Genomic DNA, 22,805 nt, shown 5'->3' on the forward strand with positions numbered 1-22,805 from the left:
TCAGTTTGGCCATGTTTACACTAGCAAGTTCCAATACAGCTGTACTGCTGTAAGATAGGTCGTGTAACTGTGCTATGCCGACGGGAGAGAGCTCTCCTGTCGACATAACAAAACCACCTAAATGAGTGGCAGTAGCTATGCTGATAGGAGAGCATCTCTAAATCATTTGAACACATCAAGGAGAAAAACTATAATTAGCTATAGACTGCAAACTACACGAAAACTGAAGTTACACCTGTGCAGGTGAAATGGGTGGGATTTCTCCCTTTATTTTTTGAAGCTTCTATATCAGTAAGATGAAGGAGTCACTGGATGGCTCAAAGGATTGATAACAGAATTTGGAACTTTCCACCTTTACATCGCTTTAGTTCATGATCAGACATTTAGTATCTGATGACTGTTTAGTGGCGTATATGAAATAAGGCGATGGTTTTAGTCATACTCATTCATAGGAGACGTGATGCGTCTAAATCACAAAAGAAACCATCACAACTGGCACCACTGCTGGCTGTGTCAGAGGAGCCAAAAACTGAATGAACAGTGGCTGAATTAACCTCTCATCCATGGAGGCAGACCCTCCAAGATATAGTTAAGGCACCCTGGGGAAGCCAGCACTGGAAGAAATTGGTCTCCAGGCCTGTGAATCCAGCACTTTTCTAAGCATTAAATTCAATTGAAACTATACACACTAAAGTCTAGCAATTGGTTTGTTTTTATTATTAGATCCATCTTATGTACAATATTCATATTATCTTTGTACCTTAATGACTTGACAGTTTAAAGTACTAAGAAACAACACTGCCACTTTTCACATTATACAACCTAACAACTGATGCTTTAAAAGTTTATTTTGAAATATTGTAACTGCAAGTGGGAAACTCTAAGTAAAACTGATGCTCCCATTTCACCAACCTCAAGATCAGTAAAGATGTTTACATTTTATACAAATATTTACTGTTTTGATTTTAGAAAGAAATTGGCTTGCTGGGAGGTAAAGCCATTAAATTCTCAGACAGTGCTTAAACTGTAAAAATACTCTTTCTAGGCAATGGAAAATAGAAAGAGTTTCTAGAGAATCATCACATGTTTTACACCAAGATTTTTACCACTTATACCTATCACATTTATGGTAGCAAATATTAAATTAATTTTATGTACTTAATACAAAGTAGCACTTAAAATCCACCCCCCCCCACCTCACCAAACCACCTTAAAGTAGCTCAAACTGGTTTCTGTGTCTCCCAGAGAAGAACTAGATGGTATTTATATAAATACATGTCACGATTCATTTGTAAGCATTTTCAGCACTGCATACAAATGTTACAAAACACACACCTTATTGGAGTGCTCCAAAATGCATAGCAAGAATTGGCAGGACTCAAAGTCACATCTTTTGGATGAAAAATGTAGACATTCAGAATACGTTTTATAACTAAGGTTTTTTATTTGGATACACAGCAGCACTTGCTTTGCCACCTAATTTTGCACAATATGAGACTGTCTAATCCATTTACAACTCAAACTTTGGTCTAATCCTTATTAAAATAAAAATGCATATATAAATCAAGCATATTTTATTTTTGATTCAATCTCAGCATTTGCGTTTTAAATTGGATGGTTCAACAACTTCTATTCTACACAGAAGGATAAAAATAAGTCAATAAAATTATGGCTCTCTAATGGTAGCAACACATTTATCCTACAAAACATTTTCATTTGACTGATGTAAGCTTTAACAGATGTCTTCCTGCTTGTTGGACATGACAGAGCATGTTTTATTGGTCTATTAATACATGCCTTCAGTGCTTTGTGAGGAACAAGGGTGAGCGCAAATGGGCCAATAAAACACATGCTGGAGTGCTCCAATACTTTCATCATAACTCTCTAAAACAATAGAATTTTTTTTAAAAAGATGGTTGGGAAAAGTTAAATTTTAAACATATGCTTTTACTACAAAAAGTAGTTCATCATGGAGAACTACTTCAGACTGCAGAGAAAAGAGTAATAGTCGAGAAAGACTATTAACATTCCACTGTTAAAAACGATATAATCAAGCTGGTTGTCTCTAGCATGAGACATTGTGAATATTCAGATTCAGGAGCTAAGGAAAAGTAGTGCAGTGTTCCTTTTCAAAAAGCTCCTAATTTCTCATTTATGCGAATAAGAATGATCTGGTAGGTAAAGTGCAAGACTAAGAACCAGTGCATCTAAGTTCTTGGCTCTGCTACAGACTTGCTGCATGACTTTGAAAAAGTAACTCTACTTTTCTATATCTCAGTTTCCCCATCTGTAAAATGGGGACAGCAATACTTCCCCTACTCACAGGATTTTGAGGCTTCCTTTGTTAACAAGTGTGAAGTGCTTTGAGAGCCTCAGATGTAGGCACTCTAGAAGTCCTAAAGTATATTGTAAATGTTTTAGAAGAGGTTTGTAAGTTTTAGAAGGCCTACTCACTCCTAAAGAGCTGAGCATGGAGGCTAGGATCACCATAAGTGGTATTTTTCTTTGAAACAGGGCAACCACACCCACAACTGAACCTTCAAGAAAAAGCCCACTTTGACACGGCTATTCATTGCAATCCACAGTGTGTAAGAGGCACCTTGGTTGGTTCGAACTTTTAATTTCAACTAGATGTAGGTTTGAGAAAATGGAAGAAGATTGGGAGAGTCCCTTCCACTCACACTCATAAAACTAAACTTTAGGCTACCTTTGCAACTAAAGCCTATAGCTTTTGGTTTAAAGTATCATTCAAAATAACAGAGAAAGGGAGGAATCTTTATTTTTATTTGCCCATTTCAGTTACAGAATGGTTTTACTCACTATATAAATAAGATGATGATGAAGAGGGCTCAACTAAAAAGTGATAAAATGGGCTGGTCACAGTATGGCTTTGCAAAGGAAAAATGATAGACAGAGTTGTCATATAATTACATCCAATAAATGTCTTCAAGGAGTCTATACAGGCCAATCTGCTTGGGGCAAAAATACATTTAATCTTTATAGTCATCCAAAGATGGTATAACAAAAACATTCCAAGGGATCATAGGCCTGATGTGTCAGAGAGGAGTGAATTATGACAAATGATGTAGTTCACTGTAAAAGATAGTTTAAATCTAACAATTAAAGTGGACATCTAGCGCAGCTCACCACAGATTGTTGAACAAAAGGTTGTACAGCACATGATGGTTGTAAGCACCATTTTATGGTCATACTTCTCACTTGAAGCCCAATTTTTCTGCCTCGGACTTTAAAAAATATTCTGTTTTTCCAAATTCATAACACAAGGTTCTCTATTATGAAGAATGTTATCTACTAACATCTCTATATAAGAAACAGGAGTTATCTGACACTGGAGAGTACAGTGGCATTGTAAATTTTTGTATTACTCTTTTACAACTGGAAACTTCAGTTCAGATTCTAGATTTGGTCACATATTATGACTTTTTGATGCAACTAAGACAGGACCACCAAATAACATAGCACATGAGGCAATGTTTGCTCAAGACATGTCCAGGACATGGATGCAGGCAGAAAGGGGTGTTGCATTGGCAGAGTAGTGTGGGGAAGCTAGCAAAGATAATATATGTAATTATGAAACAAGCCTCAGTGTTCTCCAATTGGCTGAATAGATCATAAAGGAAGTAAAGTAGGTCACACATTTGTGTTTGATATGGGCTTAACTGGTGGCCATATCTGACTCACTAAAAGTCTAATCTTTAGATACTATACTATGTGTTAATTTATATTATTACAACATACTAATTATGTTTAAATTAATCCAGTTTATTTTAGTAAAGCATCATTGTACTCCCAACTCTTGCCAGACAGAATAGCTCATTGCTTACTATAAAAACAAAACCATTATTTTGGTATCTTTAACTTGACATTGTTCAGCTGGGCTCAGTGATCTTACACTTTCCCTATGCTTGCTGAGCGCTTTATAAATGTGGTAGAACATTACATTTTTCAAGCTCTTCTGAGGTAGTATGATTATCTCCTGACAGTCCTCAGACCAACATGCTGCCAAGTAAAGAGAAATAGGACTAAGACCTGCTGCAATGGCAGACACCCAAAAAAGTCGAGAACATTTCTAGTAATACAGAGGATGTGGTTAATCTAAAATGTGCAAATGAAATCACAGTGAAGCAGCCCCATTGCTAAAGTCACCTATGTGAACTTTACCCTTTAAAAAAAGCTATTTTAAGTAAAACATAGCTGAGGTTTGGTTGTATTTAGAAAAACCTGCCCGGCTTATATAAAATACAATTTTAAAAGTTCTTTTAACATATTTGTATTAATAAAAATATGTTTTTCCTTTTAAAATATAGCCTTGCATATAGAGCTTGAGAGAGGTAGCTTAACTGGCAAACTAGAAGACTGAAGTCATCTGTTTGTCTACAGATTAGGTATAGCAGGTGCAGAAGTAGTTCAAACTTCCCACATAGTTTTTCTCATGTGCCTCAACCCTAACCTAGAGGAATAACTTCTAGGGGTGAGCGAATAAGATATCTTCCATGCCCTTTTAACCACTACCATTAACCAAATGTTGTCAAGTGTGATGGTACTTTATATGATCTAGACTTATATCTACTTGGAGCTAAACTGAGATAACTCATTTCACTTGCTCTGAACAACAAGATAGCAGTGATTAGCCTGAGCTCTATTTTAAACTGAAGACTTATAAGTGAGGGGCTCCATATGCCATCACTTATCCCCCAAGCCATCTTGCCTCCCAATGTTATTCCTTTAAGGTTAATATTTCTGAAATGGCTTGCCCATCTGAGATTGTTTTGTTTCTGTTAATATGCTCCACTTAAAAAACATCCTAGCTTACAATGTGCATATGCACACACTTGTGATCATCTCAATAGTGTAAATCCATGCTTTTTGATAGAGTAAAAACATGCTATTAGGTGAAATGAAGAGGTAATAATGAGGATTCTAAAATAGGAACTTCTTAATACACACAGTGTTAAGAGATAACCATGGTAAACGAAACAAGATTTCTTAGTTTACCATTCTGCCAAAATGAAATCACGTTAATAAGTGACTCAAAAAATCTTAATTCCAGTTTCATCAAAAGAATCAAAGCAGTTCATCAGAGTCCTGCCATGCAGCAAAGTAACAACAGTAGTGTGGCATATTTATATTTGTCTTTGAAATAAACTTTGCACCTCAGAGTCATGTAAATGATTTGAACCATTTTCTTTGACCAGGTCAATTGCTCTCTGTGAAAAATGCAAGAATGACTTTTTTTTTTTTTTTTTTAAAGAGGAGCATAGCACAGCTCTTTGTGCCTCAGCACAAGACTTCCATTTAGCTCACCTAATAAAGCTGCTACATTTACGAATAGAAAGGTCCTGGTTTAAATTTTGGCTTCAGTGACTGCAAATTCCACACACCCAAGCAGCCAGGATATGAAAAATTATGTGACCTAGCAAAATCTACATATAAAATGTATTTGTCCACCAGTTCACAGACAACATGTTGGTCCACATTTTTTAAACCTTTTAATACTAATGAATATGTTTCTAGTCCACTATTTGCGGGTATTCTGATGAGCTTGTTTTAACAGAACCCTTACTAGAGGCATTACTGAGTGAGGTCTGTTTAGTGTCCATGCTAACTGCAAGTTTGTTTGTTTGTTTACGAATTAAAAATTACAGAATCTCTCTCTCTAAGCATTTCTAGTGGTGCCCATCATCCATTATGGCAGAATTGAGGTGCCATACTAAAAGCATTTCTGAAGCTTGCTGAGACTGTAATTAGTCCTTTAGAATCATAGAATATCAGGGTTGGAAGGGACCTCAGGAGGTCATCTAGTCCAACCTCCTGCTCAAAGCAGGACCAATCCCCAATTTTTGCCCCAGATCCCAAATGGCCCCCTCAAGGATTGAACTCACAACCTTGGGTTTAGCAGGCCAATGCTCAAACCACTGAGCTATCCCTCCCCCTTTCCCCTCTTTCCTTTAAGCAAACAAAAAAGTCATCATGATATTTACTGTTGTCACACATTTATTTAAAACAAACTACTTGAATAAAGTGCAAGGACTCAAAAATCTTACCTCTGATAAGTTAGAATTGTCATAGTATATTCCTTGCACTAGGTCACCAATTGCACTTGATATGAGCTCCACAACCTGGAAAATGAAACAAAAAAACCCCAACATTATTTTTTAAATACGATCAATTACCTGATTGTCAACACAGTGCCTAGAAGCCTCACTAACATTCCTTGTAGGATCATCGCTTAGGAAGGCTGCATGGGCTACCAGAAGAGATTCTGGCAAGATTATTTTTTTTGCCACCTAATGAGGAAGAAACCAGATCCAAATCTCCATACTGGAACTTTAAGCAAAGTCCTTTCTCTTTCTATCAAAGCTTTAAGTTAATACAAATGAGAACCAAGTAATATTTATTTTCCTAAGAGTGTGAACTATAGAGAGTGTATCCTCACAAGGATATACACAGTACTCCTAAATTCCAGTTCATGAATATGAGACAATAATCCCATCTGGGTTTGTTGGGGGTTTTTGCTGCCAAGTAGATATTTCACTATATACCTCACTGGGAGCTACTAAAATTCTAATCTTCACTGATAATACAGAAAAAGTCAGAATCCATAGAAAGCTAACCTTTCAAATGTGATCATTTGGTATTTGAGTGTACTGGGAATGCTCTGTGGATGTATTTAGTGCATGGCCTAAGGGTCAGCTGTACTCATAGAGTGAAACAGTCTGCAACACAGGAATGTTTAAATCAGATTTATCAATCTATACTATCTTCAGGCTTCAGACTTTTTATTTCATTCAAGCGAAGCCTAAAAATCTGAACTTGATCCAGAATGTAAAACAAGCAGTCCATAGTCTCACTGGAACTACTGTACAATTTAGAACCGTGTGCATGAACTGTCTTAATTGGAACAAAATACTGGGATTTACTGTTAAATTAAATGCAGCCATTTCAAATAAGCACACCTTAAGGCTATCCCTTTAGTTGTGCTCACAAAGTTTTAATTTCTTGAATGTTTAATTTCCTATGTGTATGATTCTATATCTGATTCCCCTCTTTGCTTCCTAAAATTCAGCCTAGTTCTTATTGAATTAAAGGATTTTGTTTCAGTTTATATCATTCTTGTAATTGAAGACATTAAGCTAAATGATAAAGCCCCAAACAGAAATTTCAGTGTTGAGGCATGCTTTATTTGCTAATAAAAATACATTCTGATGCTAGCGTTAAGTATTTGCAACAAAGCTTTTTTAAACACTAATTCTGATACATATGCCTAGACAGAGAGAGAGAGAGAGAAAGAGCGAGCGCTAACTTTAGAAATGGTGCTCATTAGCGGCTTTTTTTCCTCTCCTTGTGATGCATATGGGTTAATTTGTAAGATCTATAAAAACAGACTAAAAAAAAAATCATGTTGCCATTTAGGTAACCAGATACTTAAGAAATATTGTAGCAATATGAGCTGCAGAGGAACTGAAAGGACAATGATCCTACAGTGTTACCAGATGTGTTGAGTTATTTAAGTGGGGAACAGAGAAAATGAGGGGCTTTTTTTTGAAGGTATCAGATAAGCCCTATTCCCAAATCCAGGAGGATTGAGTATCGCCAATAGGTCTATGAAAGTCTGTAACCAAATACCCAGCATCAGATTGTATTACAGTTTATACAAGCAACATCCCAAGATTCTTCTGATGGCTGGGACACATAATACAGATCAATCACTCACTAAAAAATGTTATGGTTTGTGAAACAGTCTGAGCTTAGAGACCTATACTGGTAATACGAAGAGGAATTTACAAAGACATTGAGTCCTACTCTAAATGTCAAAGTGATAGTATGAACTTTTAATAGTGCATCTGGCTGTGGATAAACAGATCTTTTCCTCACTCTCCTGAAACTCCACACTGAGCAGGACCAAATGAAACATTCTGTTTTGGGGTTTCTCTCCCCATCTGCTCACCAAAAACAACTCCATTAGCAAATGACAATTTTGCTGATTTAAGTGAATAAAATGATCTCCATGAAAATATTTATTTCTCTGCAAATGCCTTGGTGGGTGAAAGCATGGGTCCTCATCTCCTCTCTAATCTCTGTAAAATCAAAGGGCTGCTAGGAGGAAAAAGAATGGGCCAGTGGGGCAACAGCAGGAACAGGGAGCTTAATACTCAGTGCCCATTTCATTATAACTAGCTTGTTAAGCTCCCCCACACCCTTCTCCTCCCTATTTCTAGATATGTGCCATCTTTTTACTGAAGGGTGTTTTCCCAACTGACATAGCGCTGTCCACACTGACACTGGTGCTTAGGCTGGTGTAATTTATATCACTCGGAGGTAGCTTATTCACATCCCTAAGCGACATAAGTTATACTGACATAAGTGATAGTGTTGACATAGCCTAAAACAGTTAGGAACCCTTAAATGGCCAAAATTAGAGAGAGACTTCAACTGATATTTGACTCAAAATTTAAACTTTTCAAAACACGGTTTTATATTTAGAAATATTTTCACATTTAAAATGCCAATGAAAACAACTTTTAAACAAATATTCCTCTGCAATGTTTGAAACACAAACACTGCAACATTAAAAAACTGGAAGTGAAGTTGGATTAACTGATTTTGAATGTTCAAAAACAAATGCAAAAAATAAACCAATAGCCTAGTGTGCCAAGTAGCTGAATTTTAAAATCCTTTCCCTTTTAATTATCTGAGGTGTGGTTAGTCACACAGGTAAATAAATGTGTTAGATTATAACACACTGTTTTTAAGTTAACTGCATCCCAGATTCATCATTTTACTCACTTCCCCCAATGCCCTTTTTAAAAGCTGTCCCTCACTTTCAGTCCAACTACACTATGAAAAAAATCATGCTCCTCACAGTGACCATCTTTCTGGCAACAGTCATTAATCCTTCTTGGATAGCAACAGCTTGACATATATCCTCATAATATTAATAATGGAACTTACTGCAGTAAATGTACAAGGTGCAACGTCAACGTGTCACTGATAGATATTCCTCTGGGTTGCAAGATAAGCTCTATTTAGCTACTAAAATATACAAAAATAAGCTATAGCATTTAATTCTATCACGTTTCCTTAATATTTTCAAATATCTTAGGGCCTGTCTATATTAGGGATTTTTGCAACAGGGGATAAGTAACACCTGTGAAAGCCCCACTTTACACTGGTACAGTGCATCTATGCTAAGGGTTTGCACCAGCATAGCTACACTGGTGCAAACATCCCTAATGTAGACAAGTTCTTAGGCCACTACAAACTTTGGTCCACGCAAGTTACGGCCCTCATAAAACTGCTGCAATTAGTATATTGCTCATGCATGTGTATATGTGGTTTCTTGCATCAGCAATGTGAATAGTCACCAGGAATCCTTGTCTCAATGCACAGTGCAATACACGATGGGTAGGTTTCCCAGTATGCAACTCATCATAGTCCAGCGCACTGTCTTTTGGGAAATTTTGGCAATGCATTGTGAGGGAGAAACAAGTCATGCAGGAGTCACTGGGAGCAAGGCTTCAACTTCTCATCAAATCCCACAAAACCACACGGCACTTCTCGCTGTCCGTTGTCTCAGACAGAAGCATGGACACCACACAGCTCTGCACTTCTGTCATTAACATTGCAAAGGCAGGATAAACAATCCTCCAGGATTTGCAGAACAACAGGAATAACAGCAGCAATGGGGGACAGGACAATTTCGTGGAGGAGATGTTGTGGAACACAGCGAAAACCAATTGAAGGATATTGGTAGTGTTCCTGGAGCAGCTGCAGACAGCGGAGTGCCTCTTCTGTGCCCAAGAAATGAGCACTGACTAGTGGGATCACATCGTGATGCAGATTGGGAACAATAAGCAATGGCTGCAGAACTTTTTGATGCGAAAGGCCACTTTCCTGGATCTTTGTGCCACACCTGCTCCAGCCCTCCACCACAGGGACACCAGAATGAGAGTTGCCCTGACAGAGGAGAAGCAAGTGGCAATAGCACTGCGAAAACTTGCAAAGCCAGACTGCTACCTGTCAGCGGGAAATCATTTGGAGTAGGAAAATCCACAGTGGGGCTGTTGTTATGCAAGTGTGCAGCGCCATTAATCATCTCCTCCTAAGCAGGACTGAGAGTCTCGGCAATGTGCAGGACACAGTGGATGGATTTGCAGCAATGGGGTTCCAAACTGCAGTGGGGCAATAGATGGCACGCCCATCCCTATTTTGGCATTAGCTTACCTGGCCATGGAATACATCAAAAGAAAGGGCTAATTTTCTATGACTACGCAAACACTAGTGGATCACCAGAGATGCTTCACCGACATCAATGTTGGCTGGTCAGGGAAGGTGCATGACACTCCCATCTTCAAGAACACGGGACTCTTCAGAAAGCTGCAAGCAGGACATTCTTTCCCAACTGCTGGATTACTACTGGTGATGCTGAAATGCCAGTATTGATTCTGGGGGACCCAGCCTACCCTTTACTCATAAAGCCGTACACCAGCCACCTTGACAGCACCAAGTAAAGATTCAACTACCAGCTCAGCAGGTGCAGAATGACAGCTGAATGTGCTTTTGGTAGAGTAAAGAGACCTTGGTGTTGTTTACTCACAAGACCAGATCTCAGTGAGAAAAATATCCCAAATGGCAATAGCTTCCGGTTGTGTCCTGCATAATATCTGTGAGGCAAAGGAGGAAAAGCTGCCACCACGGTGGAGGGCAGAGGTGGAGAGTCAGTCTCCTGAGTTCCAACAGCCAGACACAAAGGTTATTAGAAGAGCTCAACATGGAGCTATGCAACTGGGGGAGGCCTTGAAAGAGCACTTAGAACAGTTAGGTACAGTAATGTGGAGGGGTGTACTGTGCTCTATCTGGTCCTTACATTTTGGAACTGTTAGGAATTGTGTGGTGCTTGCCGTACATTTATAATTATTACATGTGTTTATCGCTAATCCTGAGTTCTGTTGCCCTGTAAAACAAGTAGTGGGTGCTTCAGGAGTGCTATGCATTCTGCTGCATATATTGTGAAATAATAAAGATGAATTATTTACCAAAAATAGATTTTTATTGCCAACCAAAACAGGTGCAAAAATGTGCAATTAAATACAACAAAAACTTCTGAAATAAATTAACAGAACAGAACTGAACAAGGGGAAAGAACATTCATGTCCATTTCAGTTCATTTGGGCTACACATACAGCTACCATGGCTCTCACAGGTCAGGGTATGCAACACTGGTTCTCTTTATTGTCTCCCAGCATGGAATGGTAGGGCGAGGGATGTGGCCACGATGCTATGTGGAATGTTGAGGGGTATAAGGAGGTACTAAAATGGAGTTCTCCATTGACTGCAAAGAATGCCAAGCACATGATTTTTGAACCTGGAGGTCAACAAGAGTCCGTAGCATTTGTATTTGCTGCTAGAGATGCCCTATTATGTCCTGATGCATCTTCCTCTACGACTCCTGGGCCTTTCTCTATCCATATTCTCTACAATATTCACCCTCCAGGTCCTCTGTTCACGGTCCAATGCAGCACTGGCTTGCAGGATCTCTCTGAACATATCCACCTGTGTCCTCTTCTTTCTCCTCCTTACCGTGGTCTGGCGTTCCATTGGTGTTAAGGGGGGAGCTCTCAAGACCACTGTGATGCTGGCAGACCAGACACCAGCTCCTGCCAAGGTCCCCATGTCTCAATTGAACACTGACAGATGCATAGCTCAAATCTGTCTGGCTCATTTGAGAGTTAAGATTGATAAAATAAGTATTAGAATTATAAGAAAGCGTTTAGACTGTATTGAAAGCTTGTGAGTTGCTGCATGCATTAATCTTGTAATATCTGTGTTCCATATTGTATGCAATGGTGTTGTAGCTGTGTTAGTCCCAGATATTAGAGACACAAGGTGGTTGAGGTAATACCTTTTATTGGACCAGCTTCTGTGCCGAATAGAGGGGAATAATCACTTCCCTCAATCTGCTGGCAATGCTCCTACTAATGCAGCCCAATATGCCGTTAGCCTTCTTGGCAACAAGGGCACACTGTTGACTCATATCCAGCTTCTCGTCCACTGTAATCCCCAGATCCTTTTCTGCAGAACTGCTGCTTAGCCAGTCAGTCCCCAGCCTGTAGCAGGGCATGGGATTCTTCCATCCTAAGTGCAGGACTTTGCACTTGTCCTTGTTGAACCTCATCAGATTTCTTTTGGCCCAGTCCTCCAGTTTGTCTAGGTCATTCTGAACCCTATCCCTACCTACAGCATATCTACCTCTCCCCCCAGCTTAGTGTCATCCGCGAACTTGCTGAGGGTGCAATCCATCCCATCATCCACATCATTAATGAAGATGTAGAACAAAACCGGACCCAGAACTGATCCCTGGGGCACTCCGCTTGATACCAGCTACCAACTAGACATCAAGCCGTTGATCACTACCCATTGAGCTCAACGATCTAGCCAGGTTTCTATCCACCTTATAGTCCATTCAGCCAATCCATACTTTTTTAACTTGCTGACAAGAATACTGTGGGAGACTGTATCAAAAGCTTTGCTAAAGTCAAGGTACACCACATCCACCGCTTTCCCCATATCCACAGAGCCATTTATCTCATCATAGAAAGCAATCAGGTTGGCAAGGCATGACTTACCCTTGGTGAATCCATGTTGACTGTTCCTGAACACCTCTCTCTCTTCCAAATGCTTCAAAATGGATTCCTTGAGGACCTGCTCCATGATTTTTCCAGGGACTGAGGTGAGGCTGACTAGTCTGTAGTTCCCTGGATTCTCCTCCTCTGCTTTTTAAAAGATGGGCACTATATTTAACTTTTTCCAATCATCCAGGACCTCCCCCAGTTGCTACAAGTTTTCAAAGATAATGGCCAATGGCTCAGAAATCACATCAGCCAACTCTCTCAGAACCCTTGTATGCATTAGATCCAGCTCCATGGACTCCTGCATGTCCAGCTTTTCTAAATAGTCCTTAACCTGTTCCTTCACCACTGAGGGCTTCTCACCTCCATACTATGCTCTCATACTCCTCCTCAAACACTTTGGCCTGAGGGCCACATCAGGGTGCGAAACTGTATGGAGGGCCAGGGAGGGAAGGCTGTGCCTCCCCAAACTGTGCCTCCCCAAAGCCCCTTATCTGCCCCCTCCCACTTCCTGCCCCCTGACTGCCCCCCTCGGAACCCATCCAACCCTCCCTGCTCCTTGTCCCCTAACCGCTCCCTCCCGGGACCCCTTGCCCCTAACCGCCCCCCCCCCGGGACACCACCCCATCTAACCCCCCCACTCCCACCCCCCCAAACCTCTGCCCCATCCAACCGCCCGCTGCTCCCTGTCCCCTGACTGCCCCCCGGGACCCTTTGCCCCTTATCCAACTCCCCGGCCCTGGCCCCCTTACCATGCTGCTCAAAGCAGCATGTCTGGCAGCCGCACCGCCTGTCCAGAGCTAAACACGCTGCCTTCCAGAGAGCTGCCCGCGCAGCGGCATAACTGCGGGGGAAGGGGACAGTGGGGGAGGGGTCGGGGACTAGTGTCCCCAGCCAGGAGTTCAGGGGCGGGGCAGGACTGTCCCATGGGCCAGATGTGGCCCGTAGTTTGCCCACCTCTGATGTAGTGTCTACCTTTGCACTGAGTTGACCACCGCAGGTCAAGTGTGGTTCAATATCATTTGAGGAAGCGGTGTTACTGAGTCTCCATAACGGGGCACTTATGTTGGCGGGAGACAACTTTGAGGGTAGACATGCACAACTTACGTTGACCTAACTTTGTAATGTAGGTCAGGCCATAGTCGTTTTCCTCAGTAATGAGCAAATTCAGGACTACAGACTCCCCCAACCCCCACCTCACATGGCTCCCAAAGCAATGAAAACTAATGTACTAACATATTTACAGATCTCATATAGCAGACCCTTGCAATGGACCACTCAACCAGCTAATGATGACTGGGACTATGGTTAGCAATCATGAAGTAGTACTTGACTGCTTCAGCCTGATCCTTTTGGAAGGGATAACTATATTTCAGTGCTCATCTTACCGAGATACAAAGTGGCGAACAAAAAAGTACCATGATTACAGGACCCCAAGCTACACAGCTGCAGGAAACTCAAACAGTGCAAAAGGAAGAGGAAACACTCACAAAAATACCCCCCACCCCACCATTTGCATCTGTTTACATTCACATGAAACTAGGCTATGATGTCCACAAATTGATTTGTGGATTGTATCAGTCAAAGCTGGTCAGCCCTGAGTTGACACAGATGATATCTCTAAGTGGTGTTAACTATTCTGTGTAGACTGTGCCTGTATCAATAAATATGATTCAGGAGTAAGGTCATTTAGCATCTGACAGATGGAATTGACTAAACAGAACTGCAGATGTTTGTTAAACTAGAAAATCAACAGCCTACTCTAATGTATCATGAGTAGCAGTGATCAGATCCCTGACTAAAAATGAAATGCTGATAAATCACAAAACACAAATATTAAATATCAGCTATAGTCAATCAATTAATGCCCCAGCCTCCTTGTAAATCAGGTAGATGCCAAATGTGTCAAATCTTATTAAAAAAATTAAACATTTATGTTTTCTAAACATTTACTGTAATTTTTTCCTCGCTCTACACCACAGTATATCATTACATCTGAAGCCACTCCCAATTTCTAGTCTCCTTCCCTAAAAATTTGACCCCAGCAAAGGTTATTTTTAAGACTAGTTTTACTACAACGCAGGAAGACAGGATATGCACTCTATTTACACATCTTAATCTTTCCTAGTAGTATTAGCAGCTGTTTCAGAAGGACCACAGCTGACTGTGCACACATACATCGGCAGTACTGACAGCATTAATCACACACAGATTTATTAGTTTTTTTCTGCAATACAAAAAAGCAGGGCTACAATGCAGTAGGCAAAGGTAAAATACTCCCTAGGGATGATTAAGTTTCAGTGTACATACTAGGTGGGAGGGAAATAGGCTCCCTTATATGAATAGCCAGGTCCTTGGGGGGGCGGGGAGGGGGGCAGCGCAGGGGAAGAGCAAAGCCATCCAGGCAGAAATCTTTTTTTTTTTTTTTTAAGGATTCATTTGCGCTGTAATTCATTTTAAATTGCAAAAAATCTAATTTAACTTTTCACCATTTATGCAATGTTTACTTTTTACATTTCATTCAGGTTCAACAGAAAACTTGGACCTAACTTGTTTATGATCAGTTCTAATTCTAGTTCTCATGCACAATGCTGTAGTGTTTGAGATTACAATATTCTACGGTAATGTTTCAATAGAAACTGAACAGGTTCTCTCTACTACTGAAAGCAAGCTCACTGTGCCCTCTATAGCTATGGTTGCTTAAGGATTTTCCTTTTTAAAGAATTCTTTTTCAAAGTTGCTCAAATTTTTTAAATTTTCACCTTTCTGGATGAACTTTCCAGGTGTTCCACTACTTTAGACAGTGAAATTGTTTTGGGAAAATTGTTCTTTGAGCAAAAAAAGAATAAAACTCCTACCCTTACTCTACCCCCACGTACATATTTTTTCCATTATATTAAAAAAATGGAGACTTTTTGAAACAAGTCTAGTTCCTCAGCAGTTCAAGGCAGAAAGAGGGAATTTGGCATGCACATATTCCTTAGTGAGGCAAATTGCCTTTTGACATCTATCATTCTGGGATGTACTAACAGGAGTGTCATATGTAAGATGGGAGGTAATTGTTCCGCTCTACTCAGCCCCAGTGAGGCCTCAGCTGGAGCACTGGATCCAATTCTGGGCAACATACTTTAGGAAAGATGTTGATAAACTGTAGAATGTCCAGAGCAGAGCAAACTGTTTAGAAAACCTGACCTATGAGGCAGGTTAAAAAACTGGACATGTTTAGTCTTGAGAAAAAGAAGATTGAGGGGTGATCCAATAACAGTCTCAAATATGTTAAAGCGTTCATATAAAGAGGTCAAGAAGTAATAGGATTAATCTGCAAAAAGGGAGATTTAGGTTGGATATTAGGAAAATCTTTCTAATGATATGAACAGTTAAGCACTGGAATAGGCTTGCAAGAGAGGTTGTGGAATCCCCATCACTGGAGGTTTTTAAGAACAGGTTAGACAAAAAAACTGTCAGGACTAGTCTGGGTGTACTTGGCTCTGCCTCTACCTCTCAAGGTCCCTTCCAGCCCTGAATTTATTCTATCCTGGTGAAGTTACATTTTGATTCTATGGTTATGTTTTAAAAATTGTAATTCATGCATGTGCAGTTATGTAGTTCCAAAACTGTTCTGATAATGGTTCCTCATGGTTATAAAGAGAAAGTGATGTATTGAACATGCAGATTGTGAAATTTGGTTTGTGCTAGACAATGTGGCAATACCTGCTTTATGTAGGTATTGAATGAGGCAGGGCTTCACAGGATTCCATGCCTCATTTCAGTAAGGTGCACAGATGAAACCCTGTCTCACTGAGTGCTCATCTCATGTTGGATAAACCATTTCAGTTCCACATTAAGGACATTTTTTATTCTAACATCTTTCCTCTTTAAAAAACCCCACACTTTCTACAAAGAGCTTACTTTTGTCATAAGGAAAGTCCTTAAGCTTCATTTGAACATCCATTTGAAGGTCTAATGAAAACATCCATACTCTGGCAAGGACCAACACACCAGGTAGCTGTTCTTTTTAGAGTATTATCAATCTCAAGGGCACCCATCTTTTATACGTCTCAGACCCTCAGAAGTCAAATTTTCTGAACTAGTCTTTTCTCTCTGGAGAGAAAAAAAACCCAACTTATGGGCCTTTCTTCCACAACCTTAATTTATATTTGACAATGAAGGCTGCGTAGCTACCAGAGAAGGCTGCAAACATTACTGACTAGTAAAACCTACTTCCAGAGACATCTTTGTCTCAGAAGCATGGAGCTCTTCACCATTACTCCAGCCATTCTTGTTTCAGCCACCAAAATGTTGTGGAAAGGGTAGTAAGAACGATGTCATCACCACCAAACTATACATGAATTCTGCCACACTTTCAGCTGATCCAGAGTAGGGTGGATGGGCACTGCTACCTCAGCTTCAGAGGCAACCATTCACCAGGTGATGTGTCTGTCTTCAGGCTCCTGGATGATCTTTACTTATACTCCCAAAGTGGTATGAAAGTTGGTTCCTCTGAATTAATGTCTTGATTCTTCTTCACTGATGCTGATATAGGTGGTCTCTGAAGAGTCCTCCTTTCTCTTGTATGTACAGATATCACTCTTAAGTAATCATCTTCCAGACCATCCCTCTCATTCAAGTTAAAGATGGCAGGTTGCTGTACCAGTACCAAGGACAGAAGGATCACAGTGGCCTGATCATGCGTCGGGACTAGATACATCAAGGCCACAAGTGTGGGTTATGTTGATGGAAGCAGCACCAGAGACCAGCAGTGAGGAATTAAAGTACAGAATGTGTGCCTTGAGTAGGCACTTCCACTGTTCCGAGGGCTCCAAGGACTGCTGCCACCAGGACCTGGCACTGCTGTGCTTTTTATGTGACTGAGATTTGGTTGAAAGATGGCTGCTCAGTTCATGAGGACTGCAGGAAATATTGAAGATCTTGTCTATGTCCAGGCACATGGTCTCAACTGGTTGCTTCAGGATAGAGGACAGATTCAGATGCAAGTTAAAGGAACAAGCAGGACTTTCAATGAGAAAATTCAGAGCAGCTATTCAACTATTAGACTTATTACAGACCACTAGAACAGTGAAAAGATACTTGTATTCTAGTAACAATACATCAAATCTTGCAGGATATCTCCTGCAAGGATATCAAGAGATTAATTTGCTAGATGATCAGACACCGCTGATGTAGTCTCAGTGCCCAGGACTTTCTACTTGCTGGCTTTCAACCAAAGCATTAGAGCCTTCAGGATGACTTTGCAGAGTAATTGTAGGAAGGAGTGCTTCCATCTTGAACCCAAGAATTCAGAGTGACATCTATGACAAATTTCATAGTGGTCTCACTCATGATCTTTCCACATTCCACAGCAGAGCCATTCTGCTTCAAGGCACCAGATATAGCAGCCATACTTGTCCACAGGGACACGATACAACAGCTTTTGTATTATTTGAAGCCATTGGCTAATTCTTCATAAAAAGCATGAGGAGAGAAAAAGAGACCAAAATTTAAACTCGATTTTCACCAGTTTCATGGACAAGAACCAAGGAAAACTGACATCTTCCAATGCAGTGGGAGCTACACTATCACACTATTACTTCTGAGCCTACTACGAAGTTTCTTACATTTTAACATGAAATACAGGAATTCAAAAAAGCAGAGGCAGAACGGGATACCCTGAGATTAAAGAGCAGATTTACATGTAGACTGAGCTGAGGCTCCAAGGGAGAGCCAACAAGTTACATAGCTGGACTATTCTTCATGGCAACCCAAAGGAGCTCTATCACTGACCAATCAGACAGGAGACTGCCTCTAATAATTCAACTTTTGCACTTCAACTTGATAATAGCCCTAGAGGCTAGTTCTCATTGAGGATGTGTTACAAGTACACAAAAATAGTAGAAAATATTGGTTAATCACCATCATGTTTTCCCAAAGAAAAATGGATTGTCTAATTATACTTGGGATTTCCTCAAACATTCTTCTTAGGGCAGTGAGTTCACATAAGAAACTTTCTATATAAAAGATTTTTTTCATACAGCAAATGTTTAGGGCTCTATTCTGCCTAGCCCTTACATATTGTATGGGGTGGGGTGGGAGGGTGAATATAAAGAAACACCCGCCTCCTCCTTGCTCCTTTCATGTAAAGGCAGGTCAGAATTTCAGTCCCTGTACTTATGGGAAACCAGGGACTGCTTCCTAGATACTCCCCCAAGGCCAAGGAAGTGTGGAGAGTAGGCACAACTATGGTTTTGCCTCACGTATGTGACAGCCGGCAAACCAGAGCACCGATGCAGTGGTGACAAGGAGGATACTGCATCTCTTAAGCATGCTCACCCAATGCACAAGGTAGCTTCAGGAGGCATTCTGGATTCTCCAATGCCTTTAGTTCCAGCATGTTTCTGCATTGCCCCCAATATGCAGCTATTCCCAAATTGCATGATCTAGACCAGGGGTTCTCAAACTGGGGGTCGGGACCCCTCAGGGGGTCATAAGGTTATTACATGAGGGGGGGGGGTCGCAAGCTGTCAACCTCCACCCCAAGCCCCGCTTGCCTCCAGCATTTATAATGGTGTTAAATATATTAAAAAGTGTGTTTAATTTATTGGGGGGGGGGGGGTGTCGCACTCAGTCTTGCTGTGTGAAAGAGGTCACCAGTAAAAAAGTTTGAGACCCACTGATCTAGACCTAAATAAGGAGGAGAGTCTTATTATAGAAAGTAATCTTCACTAAGCAAAGTATCACTAACCTCAAAATATATTAAACAACTTTAGGAGACTAATACACTGAAAATTCCCAAATGAATACCATTCCTACAGCAGTGCTTTGTCTACAGTATCTTATGCCTAACTACAGAGGCACAAACTATGCACAAAACTATGCACATACAGACCAAAAAAAAAAAAAAAAAATACTCAAACCCAAACCACATAAATACAACTAGACATAAATGTGATTATCTGAACTCCTATTGCCAGAAAATCAGAAGTGTCCTTTAAATTTACAATTCTGTTTTTCAAAAATTCTAATTTTCCAAATTTCAGGTCCATATCCTGAGCCATTCAGGTAACCGGATTTTGCTTGTACTTATTTTTAACAATACTGTCAGTTATAAATAATTAAATTAAAATTGAAAACATATAAAATGTATACATAAAAAAAATCTCATGCTAAAACGTTATCTGGCAAGCTTTTGCCAACAATGATTATTTAGGGCTGAATAATTTGGAAATAAAGGCAAATGATGAAACTGCTGATGAACTCAGCTATATTAACACTGGGGGGTGCCACTATACTATACTAATTAGAGATTTACCACTATAATATTACAATCTTATCTACTTTTCATGAGAATAGTCACCTCTGGTGATATCAGAAAGCTAAACAAGGATGCTTTAAAAATAGGGCAGATTAAAAAATACTGACTTCCAGCAGATAAACTCTTCTCCCCCTTCACATATATTAAAAAAAATTGTGTAAAATACTTAAATGCTTTTATAAAAGTATTTTATAAAGTATCTGTTTCACCCCCTTAAACTGTTTCATCTCACCATTTCAACAGAGTTTCTTCTCTCAGTGGAGAAAAATATATTATTATTAAACTCAATCTTTGATCATACTGGGCGGGAAAAAAATTCTTTTGTGAAATCAATCTGACACAAAAAAATCATTTGTGTATCCTGCGATACTGTAGTTATCCCAAAAACAAGTATTCCAAACCCATCAAATTCAGAGTTAAGGAAGTTAAATTTTAAAATAAATATGAACGTGTCAAGGTATGGAAATATACAGGGTAACCCAAATAGCCTTAATTCTACTCCATAGTAACACCACACAATAACTATGACAACTATTATTATGGCATAATAGCATTTGCAGTCCCAGATTTGATTAAACTGATTTTAAAGACATTCGTGTTTTTTCTTCTTTCTTTGTGGTGTCATTACAGAGCACAGGTAAGGTTGTTTGTATTCTGTAACTATACTTTTCCATACCTTAACATTTTTGCATGCCTTTTAAATTTAACTTAACTCTGGATTTCCTGCATTTGTAGTGCTTGGTTTTGAGATAATTATAATAATTTTACTCTTAAATTACTGATATGTATAAATATAGGAATTTCTATACTGTATCAAACCCATTATCCACTATCCTGCCTCCAACGGTATCAGCACTCTGAAGCAAGGTGCAATAATCCTACAGAAGGCAGATGTAGTATAATTTGTCACAATAAAGGTCTTATCCTACTCCCTAATAGAGATTGGTTTAAGCCTGCAAGCATGAGGTTTTTATCCCTTCCAAATCTTTGTTTGCATCAACTGTTATAACTTTATCACTCTGGATATTCGTTACCCATATTAACATCCAGTCTCGCTCTGATTCTTGTAAGCAATTGGCCTCAATAACATCCTGTAGCAGGGAGCTCCACAGTCTATTTGTGAATTAAGTGAAAAGTATTTCCTTTCATCAGTTTAGAATTTTCTACCTTTCAGTTTGTCCCCTTGTTCTTGTGTTGTGAGGTGATCTACCTTTTCTATAATAATCATTATTTTATATATTTGTCTTCTCTTATTTGCCTCTTTTTAGAGGTAATTTCAATCTCTTCCATCTCTCTTTGTATGAATTTTTTCATGCTTCTAATTCTTTTCATTGCCTTTCCCTGCACCTCCTCTACTTCTGCAATATCCTTTTCAAGATAAGATGACTAATACTGCACATAGTATTAGAGATGAAATTGAATCACTGGTGTATATAAAGACACTATAATATTTTGCATATTATTTTATATTTTCCATGCCATTCCTTATGCATCCTAACATCTTGTTTGACTTTGGACTGCAGCTGCACATTCAGCAGAAGCCTTCACTGAGCTGTGTACAATGATGCCCAGGTCCTTTTCTTGAACTGATACTGTTAATTTAGAATATATTCAATCTTAAGCCAAGTTTAATGTAGTTTTTATCTCAGAATTTCCTTCTGTTTATTTTAATTTAAAATTTTACACACAAACAAGAAACCCTAAGAAAATGTTACCATACTACATATTTTCGAACCATTAGAAATATTGTCAGGTTTCAGAGGAACAGCCGTGTTAGTCTGTATTCGCAAAAAGAAAAGGAGTACTTGTGGCACCTTAGAGACTAACCAATTTATTTGAGCATGAGCTTTCGTGAGCTACAGCTCACTTCATCAGATGTAACCTGATGTACATCTGATGAAGTGAGCTGTAGCTCACGAAAGCTCATGCTCAAATAAATTGGTTAGTCTCTAAGGTGCCACAAGTACTCCTTTTCTTTTTAGAAATATTGTATCACTCTACATTTGTTTTTGTATTATTTTAACTTTTATGACCAGAACCACCAGTAACAGGCTCCTTTAACTCAGCTTCTGACTGTCACATTACTCTGCACCTCCCTGGCCCCCGAGGGGGTGACTGCCTATGGCAGTCCTGTAGCCGCACTCACACTGAGGTGGCAGGAGAGGGCAGCCATTTGAGAGAGGGAAATACTTCATGGAATTCTCTGCAGAAGAAAATTTTTGAACCTCTCCTGAAGAAGAAATGTTCAGTTATGAATAGTAAAAGGAAAAAATGAACACTGATCCTCATTTTTTTCTTCAAATGCAGCCAATAATCAGTGATTATTACTCCAGGAGTAATGAATAATCAGTGGCTCAGGATATGGACCTGAAATTTGGAAAATTAGAATTTTTGAAAAACAGAATTGTAAATTTAAAGGACACTTCTGATTTTCTGGCAATAGGAGTTCAGATAATCACATTTATGTCTAGTTGTATTTATGTGGTTTGGGTTTGAGTAATTTTTTTTTTTTTTTTTTTTTGGTCTGTATGTGCATAGTTTTGTGCATAGTTTGTGCCTCTGTAGTTAGGCATAAGATACTGTAGACAAAGCACTGCTGTAGGAATGGTATTCATTTGGGAATTTTCAGTGTATTAGTCTCCTAAAGTTGTTTAATATATTTTGAGGTTAGTGATACTTTGCTTAGTGAAGATTACTTTCTATAATAAGACTCTCCTCCTTATTTAGGTCTAGATCAGTGGGTCTCAAACTTTTTTACTGGTGATTACCAATATGCGAGGTTTACGGGTTTTGTGTTATTTGTTTATGAAGATCATTCAGGAAACAGGTGGTCTGACCCAGGGTGC

The 22,805-nt window shown here is 39.5% G+C and overlaps 1 protein-coding gene across 1 annotated transcript in view; it reads right to left on the reverse strand.

Moving 5' to 3' along the window:
- PDSS2 (decaprenyl diphosphate synthase subunit 2) overlaps positions 1-22,805 on the reverse strand; it is a 185,634-nt gene that overhangs the window by 30,023 nt on the left and 132,806 nt on the right. Inside the window, exon 4 of the mRNA XM_048844879.2 lies at positions 6,066-6,140. Within this exon, the coding sequence (XP_048700836.1) occupies positions 6,066-6,140 (75 nt within the window). The remainder of the gene's footprint in view (positions 1-6,065; positions 6,141-22,805) is intronic.

The sequence above is a fragment of the Caretta caretta genome, chromosome 3 (assembly GCF_965140235.1).
Source record: "Caretta caretta isolate rCarCar2 chromosome 3, rCarCar1.hap1, whole genome shotgun sequence".
Classification (NCBI taxonomy): Eukaryota; Metazoa; Chordata; order Testudines; family Cheloniidae; genus Caretta; species Caretta caretta.